This window comes from Amblyomma maculatum, chromosome 3 (assembly GCF_055883805.1).
Source record: "Amblyomma maculatum isolate TAMU_Amacu chromosome 3, ASM5588380v1, whole genome shotgun sequence".
Classification (NCBI taxonomy): domain Eukaryota; kingdom Metazoa; phylum Arthropoda; class Arachnida; order Ixodida; family Ixodidae; genus Amblyomma; species Amblyomma maculatum.
The window spans coordinates 172078610-172100942 of NC_139346.1; the positions used below are offsets into that span (position 1 = coordinate 172078610).

The window sequence follows — 22333 nt, forward strand, 5'->3', positions numbered from 1 at the left end:
AAGGAATAAAAACAAACTCTGAGCGACACCGCAGCTTGATATTGAAAGAGCGAGTGAACTGCGTAGAGACGTATAAAAAAATAGCATCCTCGGGCGACCCCCACGAACAGAAGATGGGTGCGCGTTTTAATCCCCGAGATCTCCTCCGATCGGCTGCTGCCTCTCCCAGCGACCGCCCTGACGCCGATGAAGACGAGTTGGCCACCCTGAACTCCTAAATCACTTGGTCCAATCTTGCTACTCAAGCCCATAACGAGAGAGCAGCGCAAGTTGGCCGTTCCGCCTCCTCTAGTGCCGTGCAGTTAGAATTGACGGGCAGCTGTGACATAAGCGGACGGCGCAGTTCCGTGCCCAGCGTCCTAGAATTAGTTCCAGCTTGTTCCATGCGCATGAATGGAGATATGTGAATCAAGCACTACGAATTGCGATAGGATGTAGTGTGCTTTGAGATCGAATATCCTGGAAGTGCACTGACGGACGTGAACCATGCGCACATTCCTAGTGAAAAAACCCTATGAGTCACAATAACCTTATAAAAATTTCTCATACTAAACTCATACTAAACTCTTATAAATCTCATATAATCTCATACAAATGTCATACATCTTATGAGAAATATATGAGATTGTATGATATTTGTATGAGTTTAGTACGAGTTTAGTATGAGAAATCTGTATGAGGTTATTGTGACTCGTACGGGTTTTTCGCTAGGTATGGACCACAACGGACTGCTGTTCGATGTCAACGAGCATCTGGTTACTGGTCGATGCCATCGCGTTATATCAGGCTCCAGTGAGAACTCGCAAAGCGTGCTTGCATTGTCTCCCAGCCTGATGGCACAAATGATGAAAATTATGAAAGGAGGGCGTACTGCGGCAATCACACTTGAGCTGTATTATACCCTTCGTTATCCTACAAAGACCACAAAACCCCCTCACTTAAACTGATTGCGGCGTTTAATTTAGTATAATCAGGAGGAGCGTGGTATCGGCTGTAGAAAAAATATATATCAATAATTCAATATGAGATCTTATGTGCCCTATTCCAAATGCTCCTCCTTTTCGTCTTCCTTAAACAGATGATGTCCATGTATAGTTCATTTCATCGCACTGTAGAAGAAAAATTCGCACCTATGTTTAAAGCAAATAATCGTCTCCCCTGTCACGCTCTCAGCCGCAGAACAAAACTCGGCAGTGAGGTCCATTTAAACCAAAAAACTGCTCAGTGCACCTGGCTACTGATGGTAAGAAGGTATACATAGCCTAAATGTAGAAAAACATAAAAATTCCGCGTTTCCGATTGAACAGTTGGCTGTACTGCGGCTCAGTGGTGGAGGCCGGTTGTTGTGACACGGACTTCGATATCGCTGCCGTACAGTTCCGCACTGGACGAAGGGAAGCCCTCAGCAGCAGCAGCTAACTGTTCCTCTCCTATCTCCCCCGTCCTATCCTCTTCCGCCGCCGGCTGGCCGCTCGAAAAGACGCGAAAAGCGCCGCCGCCGCCACGCCGCCCCGTCGCGTTCCCCGGTCGTTGCCCTGGCAAGGCCATCCCAGCGCCAGACGCCTTCTTCCAAGCCGATAAAAACGGAGCGGTGTCACGGCACCTCTAAATCTCGTGCACGGGCTCAGAGAGGCCGGTGCCCAGAAACGCGGAACCACGCGACACGGGCTCCGCAATGGGGGTCCGGCTTTGAAAGAGTGTCTCGAAGGAACGAAAACAAATGATCATCTAAAACGACGACACAACAGAGCTAATTAACGCTTTGCTTTGGACTAAGTGGTGCCTTTCTAATAAGGTGTGTACGTACTTACCGGAGAAGACCGGACACAACGAAAAAGGCATGTACGACATGTATGCGCTCTGTACATGCCATATATGTTTTTTCGTAGTGTCCATTCTTCGCGTATGTGTGTACACCTTACTACAAACACAGCAAAGGAGAGCTTAGAAAATTCATGAAGAACAGTGACGCCCTGTCAAAAAAAAAAAAAAAAAAGAACTTCAGAACTGTGCGGAGGCGTTGAATTGTGTCAAAAATACAACAAAATATTCTGTAGTTCGGTCGTAAACGTCAGAATTTTCTGTAGTTCTGTAGTACTTTCGCATAGGCCTGCAGTTCCTTCTGTCGTAATGTTCTGTAGTCTGTATTTCTGTAGTAATTTTCTGTCATAACTACAAGAATTTCTTATGTTACTGCAGAAATGTCTGCTCTCCTATCCTGCAAACCTCTCACGACAGGTTTATTGACAATAGGAGCGCGACCGATGTGCCAGGCATCTCAAAGTAGAGGAGGCGTTTAACTGTGTCAAAATTAAGACAAAATATTCTGTAGTTCTGTCATGAACATCAGAATTTTCTGCAGTTTTCTAAGGCTTTCGTATAGACCTGCAGTTCCTTCTGTTGTAATGTTCTGTAGTCTGTATTTCTGTCGTACATTTCCGTCGTAAGTACAAAATTTTCTGGTTACTAAAGAAATTTATGTTGGCACAACAGGTTCACTGTCAAAAACCACACAGAATTTCTGTAGTGACAACAGACAATCTTCTGTAGTTTTTTTTTTTCCTTCTGAAATTGCGAAGGAAAAACAATACGTGCAAATGCAGGTGGCCATACAATTCGCCCAAATACAGTTGCAGCTTTGGAGGCTGGCAGCTGTTTACCCAAGGTGTACTAATTCTAACCGAGCTTAAAATATATATTAAAAAAAAAAGAGAAAAAACACAACACATTTCAAGCTGACGCAGCCTACCTAGAACAGTCATCAGTTTATAGTATCGCTTGCACTTCCTTTGCGGTGTTCTAGACAAAGGCAGCCGATGGAATCGAAAATAAGAAATGCAAAAATAAAAAGAAACAAAAACTCAAAGCGAGGATTCGGTCCTCGATTGTAGTGAGCTCGGGTATGCTTGGAACGCATGAAGCCTGCACGGGCTAGAAACGACCAGGCAGAAGACGAAGCTTTTGTCCCCTTAACGCAAGCACAATAGTACGTACCGTCGAGGTGACAAGACCGTCCCCGCCATAAACAGCCCATGCATTGGGCACTTACAACAGCAACGACACAAGCGCAGTTCTGCACTCCCTCCTTCCCTGGGTCACGGTTCTGTTACGTGCATCTACTTTACCATTGTCGTCTAGACTACGAAGCTAGCGTGACTGTCCTGGGCCCCGACGACGAAGGCACGCGAAGAATGCCAGCCAACTGTAAGGTCATAGGACCGCAAGGACTCCCTACTAAAACCTCAGAGGTATCCGCCGAATGTTATCCGCGAAACGAGGGACATGTCTGGGAGTTTAAGGGGCGGCTTTTCCTGTATTCTCAAACTTCGCCATATGAGCCAGCTGGCATGTTTTCACCTTAGCGAATGACGAAGAAACACGAAGTCGGCTACTACAGAGCTCTGGGCGGCAAAATGTTTCACGCGTCATGCAGAAACGTTGAGAAAGAAATAAGAAAATCTAAAATCTATACATACATCCACGTGCCCAAAAATGAGAAGAGAGAGAAAGACGAAAAAAGAACAGCAAACAGTCAATGAGTAACAAGCGACGGCTACCTAACAACGAGCAATCTTTTGCCTGTAGGTATACGGACACACTGCTAGAGCCTGTATTATTTTTTTCTTAGATTCTATCCAAATAACTGTATGCGAAGAGCCTCTCACGCACCCATGGTGGAGAAGTAAAGCGTCTCATATATACGACAAGAAAATTTCTGATCAAGTTCATCCTAAAGCTTACAACAATACGTGTCGGTCTTTCATTCAAGTATACATTAAAACACCGCAGCGTGAAGGAGGAAAACACGAAGAAGCACAGAGAAAAACTTCGTCTACAAATACAAATTTATGCATTAGTTGCACACAGTTCGTATCACTCGCTTTGTTGAAATGCGGATCGTAAATATACCGGGAGCCTGATTTTGGCTAGGCCAAAGAAGATGGATGAAAGGAATCATAATTGGACCGGAATCGTTGCACCATCTTAACCTATAGGTAACCGTAAAGCTATGCATAAGTGGCTGACGAAATAGCGGAACCTGCGAGTATCACGTTTCCTCCCGGTAGACAAATGCACAGGCGCACTGGGCATCGTGAGATCGGCTGCCACGGGATCGTCCCACGGGTTCTGGGCGAGTCCGAGCAGGTGTCACATGTCACACGCGGCTTCGCTGCACGCGGCAGCGGGGTGGTGGGTTACGTAAGCTTCGCGGCATACAGTGCTCGACTGAGCTGCAAGCGACCGACGGTATCAGCGCCTACACGAGCCCGTAACCCAGGAAACCTTCCTGGGGGAGGCTTAAAGGGGACCGACCTTAAGAGGCCATGGAAGGACTCGCTCAGTTCTTGAATTAGTCCGCAGATACAAAGATGAAATAATTAGAAAGATGAAGGTTTGGTTTGGTTTATGAGGTTTAACGTTTCAAAGCGATCCAGGCTATGAGAGACGGCGTAGTGGAGGGCTTCGGAAATTTCGACCACCTGGGGTTCTTTAACGTGCGCTAACACCGCACAACACACGGGCGCTTAGCTTTCCGCCTCCATCGAAAAGCCCCCTAACCACTGCATTACCACGTCGGGCAGAAAGATGAAGGTGCAGATGAAGCTGATGAAATCAGCACAATTTTTTTAAAGTATAATAGAGGACGGACAGAGAGATAATACGTAAACATTCCGAGCATTCATTTAGTTTCCAATAACAACTTATTTTTCTCTGAAAAACAAACAAAAAACAACCATGAGAACCGGACCCACAACCGCTCCAACTACGTCAGTTGTGTACATTGTGCGACCCACAGAAGTTACCTTCAACACACGTGAGAAGTCAAGGAGAAATTAAAAAAAAAAAATAACGGCTTCTTGACGTAACGGGTTTCTCGCCGGACATTATATCTATCCCGCTTGTACACGGGCCCCTCCACTTTGTCTCCTCAGGTGATAATCAAATTAGCAAACTTTTAGAATTTATATAACAATCACCTTTAATGTTCTGAGACAGTAAACATCACTTCGAAAAAGGTGCCTGCGGCGCAGGCTAAAAACAAATGTACATATTTTTGATGTCAAGATGAGATATGGTACTTAAATGTCCCAGCAATATATTTCTTTATAGTTATAGAATAGCAAATAACTCACTCGTCAAGACTGCATGGATGCACAAATATTTCTTGTCACTTCGGCTAAAATATCGGGTAGTACGCGTGTGCTTATCAGTGTTCGTATCTGCACCATGGCGATATATTGGTCTTGTTCGCACGCTGTGTTTTCCGCCTGCAAGGGTACACGGACCGCATCCGGCAACTGCAAAGTGCTTGCGCCAGACAGATACACCGATAACCGGATGCCGGAATACTTGTCAAAACACCTCCCTCCTCCCCATTCATATCTAATGTTTTCCCGCTTCCAACGGATCGGTGTGACAACCGTTCAGCCACCCAATACACTATAGCGCAGCAAAAGACGAGGACACAAGAGCGAGAGACGAACACCACGAGCGCTGAACACCACGAGAGACGAACACCACCCACGCGTGTTGACTGAAAAATGTTTGGATAAGCACAGAGGGTGGATGACGGACCGTGATGATGATGATGATGATTATGAAAAGTATAACGTTCAGCCACCCACGCGTGTTGACAGAAAAAGGTTTCGATAAGCACAGAGGGTGGATGACGGACCGTGATGATGATGATGATGATGATGATGATGATGATGATGATGATGATGATGATGATGATGATGATGATGAAAAGTATAACGCTCAGCCACCCACGCGTGTTGACAGAAAAAGGTTTCGATAAGCACAGAGGGTGGATGACGGACCGTGATGATGATGATGATTATGAAAAGTATAACGTTCAGCCACCCACGCGTGTTGACAGAAAAAGGTTTCGATAAGCACGGAGGGTGGATCACGGACTGTGATGATGATGATGAAAAGTATAATGGCGGTGATGGTATTCACAGTGGATATGGGGCTGCAAGCACACAGGGGAGGTGGCTAATGCTAATTAGCGGTTTTGAGGGAAGAACGCTTGCTCAAGAAGCCACACACGGCTCACTGCCTAAGCAAAGCGGAATATATAAATTCTACCTAAACCTGATACTTCGTGCTTCTCGGTACCCTGTCTAAGCAAGAAAAAAAAATTAGTAACGTTTCGGGAACGCTACCTTCAGTTTCAGTTCCATGGTTATAGCTATGCGGTTTAAAAAGCATTCGCTGTCAGCGAGGGCCAAAAGGCGTAGACACAAGGGAATGAGACGCAACACAAGCACTCGCAGAAACGGCTATTGTATCTTCAACCTTTCGACTATAGTATATACTTCTTTTTCTTTGCAATAACTTTCATTTGCGAATAAGCGCTTGTGTTGTGTCGCATTCATTGTGTCGCATTTTGTCAACCTTGCATTCGCGCCAAAAAGTAGCGGCCGATCTCAGGAGGCGTTGTTACAAATGGCTGCCGCAACGGCTCGCTAAACAGGAGAGGATATGCTTCAAGTTGGCCTGCGGTAGAACCAGTCTTGCGCTACGAATTAAGTTTATTAATTATATTCCATAAGAAGGGCATATAATGACTGCTTTCAGGTGTTTGAGCGTTGATGGCAGCGGTAGTACTCGTAGTGACGGCTAGACGGTATAGCGGCGATGATGGCCGAGAAGAAGAAACACAGAAGTGTTTACGAACCGCTATGGGTTTGGATATGCAACCTGCACCACCCGTTGTAATTAAGTAAACAAAAAGTGCACGAGAGGCGCGGTGAGCTAACGATCTTTAGTTCAAGTCGATCCCCGACGAAGACATCGCCACCAAACCTTGGTACCTGTTCCTGCCGTTATATCTGATTCAATCTTTCCTGGTACAGGCTCATTTTCGCCGTCCTCTATTTCCGCTGGGTCGAATCAAAGGAAATCGACCGAGTGTGGAAGGGCGACCTCTGCCTTTCTTCTTGCCGAGCAAGGTTTGTCGAGCATCTCTGAGAAAAACCCACAACCCTGATCAGCCAGGGAACGCGCGAAAGAGAGTTCTTCCAGGGAACCTATAGGTCTCGTCGGATTGCAAGAGCGACAGATGACTGCGAAGCGCCAAGGCTGACCAGTGTCATCTGAGAAAGTGGTAGATCTGCATATCACAAAACATCGTGGGCGATGGAACTCCAGGTATATAGGTGGCCCAATAAGAACATATACGAGAAAATGTATCTGACGTCACGCTACATAAAAGTGCGGTTAGTCCCAGTTGTTGGAGGTGCGGGACTCATTCATCAGCGCTGTTCTATCACCCCGAATATCCGCTGACCTTTAAATGTGTGCAAGCTGCCCCTCGGTATGGTGCTCGGGTATACCTTGGTATGAAACGCGTGTGTAAATGGGTTTTGATGCCATCTTGCGCTGGCAAAAAAAAAAAAAAAAAAAAAAAAAAAACACGTCTACTCTGTTACGCTTTGACCAAGCTTCACTTGTGTTTTCACTTGTGTTTCAAAACAAAGAAAAAAATTAAAAACGGTTTCTTGCAAACAGCTGTCATCGCAAGCAATTCCCTGACCTTATTTCAAATTCACCGACGAAAGCTCTCAAGGGCATCGCAAGTATGACTGAACGTACTCAAATCAACCTTTATTTTGTGTCGTCACTGTCTGCAGAGGCTCGATCGTGGTCTACAGACTGTCAATGGAAGTTTCTCAAAGAAGAAACAGTGGTTCTCCTGGTGGCATCGGACTGCAGAGCACGAGATCGGGATGAAGATATTCGGTCTTCGGCGGTCCCACTTTAAATACTAAACGCCTCAACTGCTTGGTACTAGGATTTAGGCGCATATTACATTACCTGACGTGGTTAAAATGAATCCGGAGGTCTCCACTAGGATGGCTCCTTTCCTAGTGTCAGTGCAGGTCCTAAAATGCCTTTAAATAATGTCATCGGCCCTTTCATTCAATTCTTGCACTTTCTTGCGACGGTTGGAAGAAGCTTTCGAGGTGTTCAGCAAGTATGCTGGGCCCGTACGAGGGGCTTTCGTAACATTTGTATTACCTGTACCACATATTTATAACAGGCGTACATGAAAGGCATCAAAATAATTCATGTTGCTCTAGTTTCAGTGGAATATAAAAATTGTGTCTTATATTATACCGCGCAACACTTCTAGGGCACCAAACCTAAAATGGCATCATCCATTGGGAAATTGGAAGTACTTTCAGTGATCCGCTTTCTGTATTTGAAAGGGACATTCAAAGAAGAGTTATGGCAAACCAGTGGCGATGTACGACGACATTGCCCCAGGAAGATGTCGTCTAACAGCGCAAATGATTTTAACTTGGTCAAACCAGCTTGGTCGACCACGAACGAAGTGACGCTGACTATCGCTCGCCAGTGAACTGCTACGAGAGCGAATGCTCCGGCACTCGCTGACCAGCGGGTAGCTGTTGAATAAACCTTGGAGATGGTTAACGTGGGTTCGGGCTCAATGCACATCATTCGTCACAGCAACCAGCACACGACTGAGGTTACCGCGTGCTTGCGAAAGGCGTCCGTCTGCTCTATCACTATGCACCGGCTCACTTAGTACAGGCGACGGTGACGGACGCACATGGAATTCTTAGGAGATGAAGTAATGCCTTATCCTCCATTTTCACCCGACCTCGTACCAAGTGACTCCTTCTTTCCTCCCACAAAGGACACATTGCGCGGAAGACATTTCCGGGACGACGAGGAAGTGATCGCTGAAGTGGAACTCCTCCTGAATTCAAAAGGTGAGAAGGTCTGAAGTGATGGTTTGTGGATGGTAGTCCATCAGCGGCAGAAGTAAATGGTCTTGGGAAGAGAATATGTGGACAAAGATTAAACTCCCAATCAAGACTGCTTAGTTTACATTTATTCTCTTATGCCGATAGCACGAATTTCATGAACGAGGCTCATGCTCGAGAGCGCAGAGCTCGTGAGTGAACCTCTACATCGCATATACCCTAGTTTCTCTCGTTCTCCTCCACACCTCCGTCCCCGCTCCATTCTTTCCACTAACCCAACTCCGAGATCTCTTAATTTTAGCAGCCGTGTCTTTTGTAACGTCTCGATAACAAGTTCAACACTCGTATGCTGGATAAACACGAAGAGGCAACCGACACAAAATTACGGTATTGTGTGGACATTACCGGCTATATATATATATATATATATATATATATATATATATATATATATATATATATATATATATATATATATATATATATATATATATATATATAGCCGGTATATATATATATATATATATATATATATATATATATATATATATATATATATATATATATATATATATATATATATATATATATATATATATATATATATATATATATATATATATATATGAGATATATGACCTCAGAAGTGCTCAAAAGTCATGGCAGATCTTTTTGCCCTTTATCTTTTTGCTCTGAACCAGAGCGTAATAAGTGTGGTCGAATGGGAAAAAAAAAAAAAAACTGAGTCCGTGTCGTAATTTAGGTCTTCGTGCACCTTACGTATACGACTATCACCTTGATTTTATGCCCTAAGCTGTAACAGAGCTTTGAACCGAAAATAAAAAATACCCTTTAAAGAAAATTCGTATGGCCGCTAAGTACGCTTTAGCGTTCGCAAAACCACTGCGATGCCCAGATAACATATTTAGTGTCTATGTTTTCTTTTTTCGTTGGCATTCTAACTTAATTTAGCCATTGGTAAAAATACGTATACAACCAAAACTTTAATTTCCAAAACACCGTAACACAGTCTACTTTCATGTTTTTTTATCAGCTTGTACAAGAAAAAAAAAAAGAAATGTTTTCTGGTAATACGAGATAAGACTAAGCATTGACCACTTTTTTACGCAAGCGTTATTAAACTTCGACGAAAGTGAAGACTCGAGTTAAAAAAACCAGTTCGTAATGCGAGTGCAGCTGTAAGGACAATGCCTAGGCGTATAGCCTGCTGGACAGTTTGTCGAACATCATCTCACCTAACAAACCGCAAATACTTCAAACTCTCACATTCCATTCCATCAGAGCTTACTTTACTGTACTAAGCAGCAAAATTAGAACCTCAGTTCGTCAAAAAAGAGAGCAAAAATAGGACTACTTTCAACATTTTGCTTGTGATAAACAGCACGATAAAAGCAAAAGCGGAAGCTTGCGAGACGCGCGCAGCTGTTCGTGCACGAGTGCAGAGAGTTCAGTGACACGTCGACGGTGCCGCAGATCCCTGCGCGCAACCATTTTTGTCAGCCCGCTATGCCATTCCAACCAGAGGCTGTTCTGGCACCATGGGTATTGTTTCACCATACAGTGCAGTTCGCGGACACCACATAATACAGATGAAGGACATCCGGCCGGCGTACGGCCGCAAGACAAGTTCACGGACGCAGATATAGAGTTCAGTAACACGTCGACGGTGCCGCAGAGCCCTGCGCGTAACCATCTTTTCAGCATTCTGCGTGTCATTGCAACCGCAGTCTGTTCTGGTACAACCACTGGTATTGTTTCACCATACAGTGCAGTTCACGGACACCACATAATACAGGTGCAGGGCATCCGTTCAGCGTACGACCGCAAAATCAGCTCACACACACAGCTAATATAATACAAATGGCGAGCATCCGTCGTACTCGCCGCCAATGATATATTAATTAGTTCAACATACAGCCGATATCAAGCATGCTCCGTACCAGTACTTTTTCGGTATATACCGTTTATTAAATAATGCATTGGTTCGGAGAAAACACAATCTCTATCCGCATGGTAAAATTTTCCTATATTGTAATCCTTTAAGGTGAAGTATTGTTTGAAAGGCAGAAATCACATATTATAGCATTCACCATTCGCGTCCTTGATCAATTCGGCCACAAACTGTTGCCGTCTACCCGCACTGCTGGTAGAGCGATTGCCCTCCGCTCGGATACCTGGGTCAGGATAAATATTTCTTCAACAGCGAAGTGTCTGTAGAAGCCTCATAACTTTCTTTCACAGTCGTGTTGTTGTTCTTGGAGAATGTTAATGAGTAATTGTGGTACTTTCCCCATTATACCTGCATGAATGCTGAAAGCATTGGTGCTACGGTGTACTTCCGCAACAACAAAGGGAGACCCATACGAACAAGGCCAGAAACAACCTATTTTTCTCTTCTCGAAAGCGTGTTCCCCCCACAAGAACTCTTGGGCTAGAACGAAGGCCCATTTGTGCATTTTAGACCGACAGCACAGCATTGAAAGCGAGTGCACCGTGCTCAGAACGCTGTCGGCAAGTCAGAGAACGCGAACGCACACTCGGCCTCGTATCGATGTCCGCACCGACTTCACGCATTAATGCGAGAGTTCCACCATGCCTGCAGAGCGAGTTGGCACTTTCTCTCTCTCTCTCTTTTCGCTGACATGCAAACACAAATATTGGTGCCACCCTCCTCTATACCTACAGAGATCGTGTCCCAAGTCATCGCTCTGTAACTCAGTGGCACAAATGCAGAACGCGTTGCTCGCTTTCATTTTTATTCATTCTCATCGCTCGACAAAGGTCGGCTGCCACGATCGCTTTTACCGGCCGGAAGTTAGACACACATATAAACCCGCTCACGCTGCTTCCGTCCCCGTCGCGTGTTTTCTTCTCGTTTCGTGGTCACTTTTCAAATTCTCTCATTCTCCCTCCGCTGACCTTTTTTCGGACAGCTGTATGACCGCACCTTACGCGAGTTTCCTTTCCGGAAAGCAAAAAAAAAAAAAAAGTATCACACCACTGGAACAGCCAGACTCACTATATATGCATGCCACATTTCCCTGTCTACACTACGCGTGCGTCATTTCCGCTGAGGTTGATTTAGACTGATGAGACAAAATGATGACTACCAGAGGCGAGCGAGGAGAATATATGATTAGGGTCATACTAGGACGCCAATTAGATGAGGTTAAGAAGTTCGCGGTTACAGAGGCGGTCGCATGCAGCTGAAGCAGTTCATGAACCCTGAGAGGCTAATTGCAGATCACGCGGAGAAGACTTTGCCCCGCAGTGTACATAAGTACGATGGCAACGACCACGCCGATCTTGTTCCTGAGCTAGTCGTCATGCAAACAACGCAATACAGAGGCCAACATTTTTCTTTTTTTCTTCGGACAGCCCGCACCCAGTCGTGGCCGGCTAACATTTCCAATTCCGCTATTAAACATGAGCGTAGCACGAGGAATGTAGTCCGGAAAATACGGTGCACTATATTTGCACGGCGCCCAAAAGCGACGGCAGCGCAGTCGGACCGAGGTAGTCAGCGGAAATGCGCTATATTTACAAATGCATCACACGTAGATATACCTGTTCAGCTCGCATGCAGGGGAACGTCCATATTGCTTAGAGAGCACGAACGTATTCCAGATACAGAACTCAAAAGCAGTCTTCCTCCTAGATCTCTCCGGAAAGACCGTCCCGTCATTGTAGCCGCGGAATCACGAGACCCAATCAAGTAACCGACTTGATTGGTGCGTTTAAAAGTTTTCCACTTGTTCTTCTTGTCGTACGCTGCACCACTTCTACTCCAGCAATTGGCATCACCTGCAGCCAAGTTGTGTCCATTGGCGGTTAGAAACCCTTTACGCTCATCTTGAGCAGGCTGCGGCAACGTTATACCAGCCGGTTTACCACGCTCGTCATACTCGTCTAACTGTGTGCTACCCCCCCCCCCCCCCCCTCCCCACGTCATTTTTCTCTTTGTGTCCATCCCTACGTGATAATAAAGCCCCGTCGCGGTGACTCAGCGGTTAACGCACTCGACTGCTGATTTCAAAGACGGAAGATCAAGTTGCGACCGCGGCGGTCTCGTTTCGATGAAGGCGAAAAGCAAGGCACCCATGTACTGTGCGATGTCAGTGCACGTTTAAGGGCCCCAGGTTGTCGATATTTCATGAATCCTCAACTACGCCCTCCCTCATAGCCCTAGTTGCTTTGGGACGTTAAACACGTTCGAACCAAACCAACCAAACTTCCTAATATCCTACACGCGGTCAGTTGTAGGCATTACGTTTGTATGTTACGCATATACATATGCCTGATAGATTAGCTTACAATTTGACTTAAATGTCCTCAACTCTAGTTTGCCCTGAAATCAGCGATGAATTTCGTTGATCTTTCGACCTTACAGATATGTACTGGCCAGATACGTGTGTTCCGCCTTCTTTTTTATGGTACACGGACAAAAGACATCCTAAACTCGGGAGAGTAAGGGAAAGACGCTTCGTTCTTACCTTCAGCTTACCTATGTCTCGCTGTATTGATATGCATTGATTAGAGGCCTAATGATCATCACATCGCGCAAATTTCTGAAGCGTTCGCCAGCGTACAAGAATGTTCAATGCCGCTGTCTGAATCTTGACGTTACTCGTACACAGCGAGGGGCAAACGTTCTACATGACACGCAGTTAAATGCAGTTCAGGTTAGTATCCGCATTCGCTTAATTTGCAATGTGGTTGTGAAGGCGGGCTGAGCATCAAATGCTCATCGGCCGGAGCAGGAATATTTCCCTCATGCTTTGGCACAGCCACGGACGAAAACGGCTTCTTAAGTGTCTGTCATTATGGAGCAATGGAAAAAGAGAGAGAAAAAAATTAACGCGTGTGACATTTAGAAGCTTGGGAACTAGAAATCATATATGAGACAGTGAGGCGGAAAGCAATAAACACTAATTACCAACCGAAATGTATGTTGACAGAGCGTAGCTGTTGCAGTTCTCGTTTACAATGCTTTCCTGCGCTACGATAGCAGCCCAGCTCCCCAATATGGCAGCACCCTTCAGCCCTTTATAAAATCGTGTATAACTGCTTCTGTACAACAGGGCCGCATCTGATGGCGTAGTATGCATGTTGCTGGCTAGAGCTGCAAATAAAGCATATGATAAGCAATAAGCTTCTCGCGTGAGGACAGTACAATACAAGTACAGATATGCTCGACAGCATACCGTGGTCATTGCCTGCGTCCATTTGACAGGCTACCGTTACGAGGACCAAAAAAATGGCAGTGGCTTAGCTCTTGCGTTAGCAATGGCCGCATGGCTACCCTATTGCAAAAACCAGCGTCTCCAGTGCGAAACCAGTAAGATTTTCGCGCTGGTTTTGCACTGGATCTGCTGGGCACGCTGGAGGTCTGCGATATTCACTGGAGTAGTAAAGGGAAGACACTGGCTGCATTGGTGCGATGAAAGAAAAACGCTGGGATTAGCCTTTTGACGCTGGGTGTGTCGCTGGCATCCGCGATGCACTGGGAGAAGCGCTGTCTGTGCGCTGGGGCCGCACTGGTCCCAGTGCCCCAGTATAGCCGGCGTGGCCTGCGGCGTCAGCCGGAGTAGCCAACAGGGCAACAACGTACTAGCAATCGACCATCGGGGCGCATATGAAAAATATGGTTCAAGCAAGCGCTTTTTGCTGCGAAGTCATGCGCATTTGTAAGAAAACAAAGGCAGTATCTTTTTATCTAGAGTTTCCATGTTTCGATAGGTCATTTCGAACGTTTCGAGAGAGACCACGACCGCCGTGCCTGTATCTCCTGACACACTGACGATTAACGCACAACTAAAGCTGGAATTGAATAATGTGGGCTACCATGCATAACCAACTTCACAGCTGATCTTAAGGGCACTCAAACACAGTTATTACTGCCAAAATGTTCAATGCGGGCTCAATCGCAGGCGAGCGTAGCCTGCACCACGGCCCAGTATAAACAGCAGAAAGAAAAGCTAAAACGAGGAAGAGAGTAGTTTACCGAGCGATGGGCCCATGAGAGAAAAAACAACAACATACAGCGCTTGTAATGCATAATATTTGGCGTGTTTCTCAAGCTTTTGCGCTCCTACTTACTCTGCGTATGAAGCAGCCGAGCCCTCGGTCATCGCAACACTTCACGAAATGTTTACATACAAATAAGGTTTAGTTACAGGCAATATAGGGTCATCGCTGCGGCGCTTGCCGGTATTGAAGCTTGGTCGCACTTTTTTCCTTGAAGGTTTGTACTAAAGCTCCGTGTACAGCGAAAATTACGCCCACGGTAGCAGAGCACCACCGAAGAGCCGGCGTTGGTAAATTTGCCAGCGATGTCAAACTCCACATAGGAAAACGATTCCATTGCACAAAATAGCGCGCATAGGCTCCCAGAACATTAGTTGCAAGTCGTGACAGCAGACAGCAAGCTCCAATGATCAAGAAGTTGTAAATGTTACAGCGGTAGCAATGGCCTGTAGACTGCGAAACATGAAGTCCCAACCTTATAAATACGGGTCATGACATAAAATACAACAATATTAAAAAAAAGCGCATTTCTCGGCGTGGCCGAGTGGTTAGCGTGCTGAGCTAGTGATTGAAATGTTCTAGGGACTGAGTTCGAAGCGGTCTTGGTGCACTCGTTTTTTTTTTCTTTTCTTTTTTTACTTTTTTAAGGTTTTTTTTTATGTACTTAACTTGTTTTGTTACTTTTTAATTTTTATCCCACGCCTTTTTTTTCTCCGGGCGAACAGTGCCGCCAGTGCGAAGCGGCCCAGTATGCCGCGTCCCAGTGCGCCCAGTTTCCAGTGTCATACTGGGACCATAATCAGGTATGGCGCTGGCGCGCTGGGCCCAGTGGCACTGGCTTTTGCAATAGGGTACGCTTGTGTGTTCGCTTGTGGCGTAGCTTGTGTGGTTCGATAATTTGGCTATAGAGTAACACATGACACACAATGGTTACGAGCTATTTTTCCGGTGATTCTTCAACGCGCTGTCTTCGCTTGGTGGCATTGCGGCGTTCCTGAGCAGTCATGTGTTCATCAGTAGCCGACGAGGTGGAAGCACTCGGAGAGCTAGAACGTAGTCGCCGAGCTTCATCTTGTGCACGACGCTTAGCACGACGTTCTTCACGCTCTTCCACTGTCTCTTGTGCAAGTTATCACTTCCTCGCCACAGCTTGTCGCTGACACCTCTCTTTAGCAGCCTGCATAGCAAAACGAACACGGCGAGGCCGAAGCAGCGGCGAACCATCTGCTCGGCGCGGCAGATGGCGGCACCGTCGGCGCGCCGCGCCGACGGTGCCGCCATCTAGCGGAGCTTGGCTGAAGCAGTTGCTGTTCAAAGTCAAATACGGCGTCCGCCGGGGATATGAGAAGGCTCGAAACCTGGCGCAGTATTGCAATCGCAAGAAAACGCAACCTTTTGCGAAGGCCACTCTGCTGTCATATATGCTAGATATCTCGAAGCCAAGAAAGGAAGCGCCGCAGAGATACGCCGACGTATAAGTATGGTGGTATAAGGGTCGGGCTAGCTCTTCATAAGAGATAAGTGCAGCTATCGAAACGACATCGGCTGCTGCTGCACTCCTGTGTTCAATGTTGCGCAAAAAAATGCGATGATAAGTTGGCAACATACTCGTAGACTATACGGCCGCGTCTCGCTCGTCGTACCATTGCTGTGCCACATCGATACCTTCCAATATTCCTCCTCTCACTGGCAGTTTAGGCGTTGTGTTGTATTGTGTTTAAATATTGGGCTTAATATCTGCAAGCTCTAGATATTTGTGCTGTCAGAGTCAGTTCTCTTCTTCAATTCATTTCCGTAAGTCCCACTGTAGTGCCGAACTGTGGGACGTCTTTCCACGTAGGCAATTCATTTTTTTCCGCCAGCTTGCTTCGTGTGCTTTTACTGAACTGCTTTCAAGTTGTTAGAGACAAGCAGCGTTCGTAGTTACGCTGTCACTAACAGAAGCACGATGATATCAGTAGCTTGTGCGAAATTGTCAAAGATGGAAAAGCTAGGAAAGGTCGCAACATTTTGCCTATAACTAGGTCAGTACTGCGAAGGTTAGCGGAGCAGGTTTCCCCATGCCCAATGTCGTGTGGGGACCTTACTGTTTTTGTAGCGCGCACACGAAGGGCAAAGGTGCGAAGGGAAGTAGAATACATCAGGAAGCGGAAAAGGGTTCGCAGGGTCGTATCATAACTAGGCTAGCGTCGTCGGCAATAAGAGCAATTCTGCCTGCATTCAACACACGGCAAGGTTACGTGTATTGCTCTAGTTAACCGAGCGAGGACAACAAACGGGGATCTGCTAGGAGCTTGGTCGACAAAATAGAGCTTGCATACCGTTGTGTGCTTCGCATATTGCCAAGTGACGCGCAAAAATGATTTGTTAAATTACTTTATATATATATATATATATATATATATATATATATATATATATATATATATATATATATATATATATATATATATATATATATATATATATATATATATATATATATATATATATATTGTGTGTGTGTTCATGTGTATGAGCGTGTCTGAACTGGAGTTCTCATGGACCGGTGACACCGGCATGAATTGAAACATGGTGAAAAACTAAACGTTACATACATACATACATACATACATACATACATACATACATACATACATACATACATACATACATACATACATACATACATACACACATACATACATACATACATACATACATACATGAAGGCACCGCATGCTCTGTATTGAACTTTCGTTAGTTGTAATCATTCGCGATGCAATCCGCCAGCAAAAGCCTTTGTATTCAAGGTCACTGCCAATACAAGTTTGATTGTTTTTTGCTTGCAGCTATAAAATGCGAAAAAAAAGGGAGCACCGAGTTGATAATATAAGCGTACGTGCCTCCTATTAGTGCACCCTAATGTAAAACACTGCTGCACTTCGCCGGAGATAGGTCATTACGAGAAGCGATGCAAGCCATACCGGAGCTCCGAGACCCGGAACACTATACAAGCGAAGGGTGCGCAATAGCGCGGTCATCGCGAAAACGCCCACGTTCCGTCGAAGCCGTGTACCGTATTTTCTCGGACAAAGGGCTCTCTGGAACAATGAGCGCACCTCCTACACTAGGCTCGCAAATTCCCCCTTATATGTGTCTTGTTTTGCACTGAGATCGCATCAGGCGATCTGCACCTATAGCCCAACAGGAACTTTCGTTAAATGATTCATTAATGGTTGTAAAAATTTTATTTACCACTTTGTAAACTTTATCCGTGCCGTTGAAACAAACTTCAGGAATTCGCTTTTTTTTTTTTTTTTTTTTTTTTACACAAAGTACCTTCATTATGCAAGTGCATACGGTATAAAAGTCGTCGATAGCGAATTGCACCACACATGAACAAGCCTCTCCCAACCAGCGCCAGCTAGCCACCGCAGTGAGAGAGAAATCGCAGTGCTTTTTTGGAGGGCGCGTTGACACGGGGGACTGCGTGCGGAAAGGCATTCATAGTGCTCCCTTCTTCATGCAATGGGGCCGGGTTCGTGCAACCTTATCTCCGGTGCACCAGACCCCGTTATTATCTATGGAAGAGGCGTCACGGCAACGAGTGACAGTAACAGCACATAAACGACCCTTACGCGTGTGTATGTATACACATGGAGTGGTCCGTGTATGTAGCGATGTGCACTCACTATATTAAGAATTAGATATTCAATCAACTTTATAGTAGGTCCAGATTTATTCGCAATATCTTCCTTGTAATTTTCCTTTAGCGACTTAAGGATATGAAAGAGAACGGGAGCAGGTATATATAAATTACAATTGCTTTACTCGTCGGACATTTGTTGTGTATACATATTATAAACGCAAACAAATTGACACATTATAGAAAAAACTTTATTCTAACGTTCTGGCCAAGATCCGAACTTCGTCAAAATGCACACTGACGAAGGCCGGATAGTGGCCGAAACGTTTCAATAAAGTAGTTTTTTTTTTTTTTTTTTTTTTTAACATGTGCCAACTAGATTACGTTTAATATATATGTGATATCAATTCCTAAACCTTTGGCGGAATAAACTTTAAAAACGAACAGTCACGTTGGGCCAGTTTATTAAGTAGGACGTCACGGCAAACGCCACTGTTCATTTTTAAGGTTTGTTCCGCCGAGAGTTTCAGGAATGGTACTCCTTACATTTATATACAGTGTCCGCCGAACACTGGTGAACAAACTGTGAAGAACCAAATGTTGCAGGGCATGAATCCATGAGGCATAGCCCGCACGTCTCTTTAAGGTGTCGCCAGAGCTCTTGGAATCCTTTTTGTAGCGCGTTTTCCCTCCTTTCTGTCAGTTATCTGCGTCGCGTAACATTACCGCTCTAAAACAGTCAACCACAACCCATGACGCAAGGGTCAGTGGAAGCTCTTTGGAAGCAAAACAAAGCTGCGTTCCCAGAAGATGCGGCATCGGCGTTGTTAGTGAGAAAAAGAAAAAAACACAAGCGTGACTCCTGCAGGTAGTCGTCGGCGGCTTACATATGGCCTTGCACCTTTTTGGCCGATGGGCTGTTGGCGTCACGAGATCATGTCACACGGCTTAGTTGGTAGAATGAGTTGGCAGAAGCTGCTTGGTTAAAGCGTGGCTCTATACGTGTACGTCGGGCGACCTTTCACGAAGAGTGGTAACTTACGACTCAATTATATTCTAATGAGCATGCCTGAGACAATAGATCCACTAACTAAATGGTTCGCGATTAAGGGCGTAGCGAAGTGCAATTATGCGAACAAGGATCGCCAAGTGGATCTGCAGACGGGAGCCATTAACACTCCCATGACGTACCCTTCAAGGCGGTGCTTAAGAGTTACCTTTTTTTTTTTTTTATGGGAGCTATTGGAGTTGTACGTTGGGACAATGCCGGCCTTTCAGCTTCTGTGATATCCAGGCCGCATAGAAAAAAAAAATAAAAAAAAAAGTCATTGTGAGTTCTCTGTGTGTAGTCTCAGAATTGATATTGCATCCCGCTGTGAAGTGTTAGATAAGTCTGAAGAACTGTGTCGATTTCAATCTAAGTGTTTTGACGAGAAAGTCGCCGACTATCGGCCACGCCATTGTCCAAAGTATCAACGGAGACAACTTGGTGCAGAAAGCCCATTGTGACCGGCTGAGACAAGGGGGCGTTTATCGTGTGCTCGGAAGAGCTGTATTTTGCATCGGACGTTTATACCCTCTGTATTACAGGTGGTGGATAAGCAAATAAAAGAAATTTACTTAATAAAAAAGAAATCATCCAGAGTAGCACTCCAGAGTTTATACGACTTTGATGAACTGTCTTCGTACAATTTTACAATAGGCGTAAAACACTTCGTTTTATTGGGGGTGGCCCTTAAGTTGTCGTTTCCAGCATGACTGTTATGTCGTCGTTTCTAAGGCAAAATTCAGCCCCTATTTTAAAGCACCTTGTTCCGAGTTTTGCAAATGGTGCTTCTCTCCGTGTTGCTCTCTTCTTGCGCATTGTAATAGGGTTGTTGAAATATGTGTCATTCTAATTTCCTTACAGATTTTTGCAATGTTAAGCGAATGTCATTTAGCGAAAACAAATCTGTGCAGATCCAGTATTAAGATCCAATATAACTATGAGGAAAATACAAAATCTTATAATTTCACTTCCGTCCCTAACGCCAAACAAAATCTCTGCGGCAAGTGTCCAACTCGCAAAAAAATAAAAATAAATAACAACACCAAGATGTGGGCAGGCGTTCAAGGGACCAAACGAGATATCTGCGAGGTCCGAAATAAAGAGCAAGTATCGACACTTTTCGGCTCCAAGTTCTCTCTCTTTTTTTTTTTTTTTTTTTTTTTTTTTTGCTCATTCAAAAAAACCAGCCTACGGACGCAGCGGCACGCGAATCCATTGCCTGGCCTCGTGCATCAACACGCATAAACACACACCCACAGCACTAACAATGCCCTAAGCAGGGGAAAAACAAACAAGCACAATGTCCCGGAGGGCGTAGTAAACATGTGGAGACCGGCGCTCACCTCTGTCGGCTAGCGCGACGAGCACAGCGAAGAGCACTGCGAACATGACGGCCGTGGTCTAACGTCCCAGCACACTTGGCAAGGCAACCTCTCAAGCAAGCTCCGAGCTGCGCCGTTCTTCCTCGGCAGCATGAAAAGCGAAACTGTTGGCAGGAGTACCCCGCGGCCACGCTTAAAAAGTCCCTCTGCAGCCGCGCGCGCGTTGTGGAGGAGAGCGCCGCCGGCTGTCACGCCGGAGGGGGCGGCAGCGTCGCTGGCGTAGTCGTCGTGCGCAACGCGGGAGCGTTTAGGCCGCGTCACACCCCTCCGCGAGCGCGGGTGGGCACCAGCCTTCCGCGAAAGAAGCGGGTCCACAATAGCGTCGCCGCCCACGTGATAACTTTTAGCCAACGGCGTGGCAGCACAGAGCGCGGGTCGCTTGACGGTGTTTCGGCGACCACCATCATCACGCCACCGGCACCGAGACTGGACGGAAAAGACCAAAAAATATAGATGTTTTTTTTTTTCTTTTCTGCTCGTTGCTGCCGGCAAGAATGAAGAATTCGGGAGCCTACTACGAACGAGCCGTTGCCTCTCTTTTTATATTGTAGTTCGCACACCCATGACACGATCTATATTTTGCTCCCTGTCATAGGTGGTGGAAGGATGGCAGCTGTTAGCCCATGGCTGTTTGGTTCTATTAAACTTAACCAGGAGTGCTTGCGCCTTATTCTTTTTTTGTGTTCAAGATTTGCTTTTTTTGTTGCTTTTTTTTTTTTTTGCGAATGCAGCTGTAGGATGCTGGGAACAGACCATCGGGGCTTTTCTCTCCTGTGCAAGTTCCTTATTATTCATGATTAAAACAGTGGGCCGGCGCGTTTTCTCAACCTATTTTGTTTTCTCATTGAAGATAAATTGGACATGGGGGCTGTGCGTATTTGTGGGGATTTTATATTCTTATGGAAGATGGGTTTGCATTATAATATAAAGCGACTCGCGGTCTCTTTATGGGTCCTGTTGTTCCGCAGGATATATATTAAGCTTTGATTATCATGATTAAAGCAGTGCACATACAGAGAAGCTGTCGAGGCCACCCGTGATTATGACGCAGGCAGCCGGAATTTTTGTGCACACTTCGTCACGCCAACAAGAGGAGGCTTCCGGTCATTGTGAACGCCGCGACGCGTTTGCGTTCCTTCGCAGCGGAAGTTCAACTGCCCTGTTTCCGTTTTGTGTTTCAACGCACTCTACACGTATAGTACAGACTGTTACATAATCAGTTTTAGCAACTAAACGCACCTGAGAAAAAAGGTTACAACTCGCCCAAACCGACTTTCGCAGACAGCGACTTAACAAGCAGCGGCAGGGAAAATGGAGACGACGCACCTGCGTGATACGCGCCGATTTGTGTGTGTGTGTGTGTGTGTGTGTGTGTGTGTGTGTGTGTGTGTGTGTGTGTGTGTGTGTGTGTGTGTGTGTGTGTGTGTGTGTGTGTGTGTGTGTGTGTGTGTGTGTGTGTGTGTGTGTGTGTGTGTGTGTGTGTGTG

At 45.6% G+C, this 22333-nt stretch overlaps 1 protein-coding gene across 2 annotated transcripts in view; it reads right to left on the bottom strand.

Annotated features, from left to right (window-relative positions):
* LOC146196938 (carbonic anhydrase 7-like) overlaps positions 1-21078 on the bottom strand; it is a 110640-nt gene extending 89562 nt beyond the window's left edge. Inside the window, exon 1 of one of the 2 annotated variants that reach the window (XM_084598659.1) lies at positions 20809-21067. In XM_084598659.1, the coding sequence (XP_084454785.1) occupies positions 20809-20854 (46 nt within the window). In that variant the 5' untranslated portion in view covers positions 20855-21067. Of the gene's footprint in view, positions 1-20808 lie in introns of both variants that reach the window. The other variant, XM_084598658.1, reaches the window with a different exon arrangement.
* Between the last annotated feature and the right edge of the window lie 1255 nt (positions 21079-22333).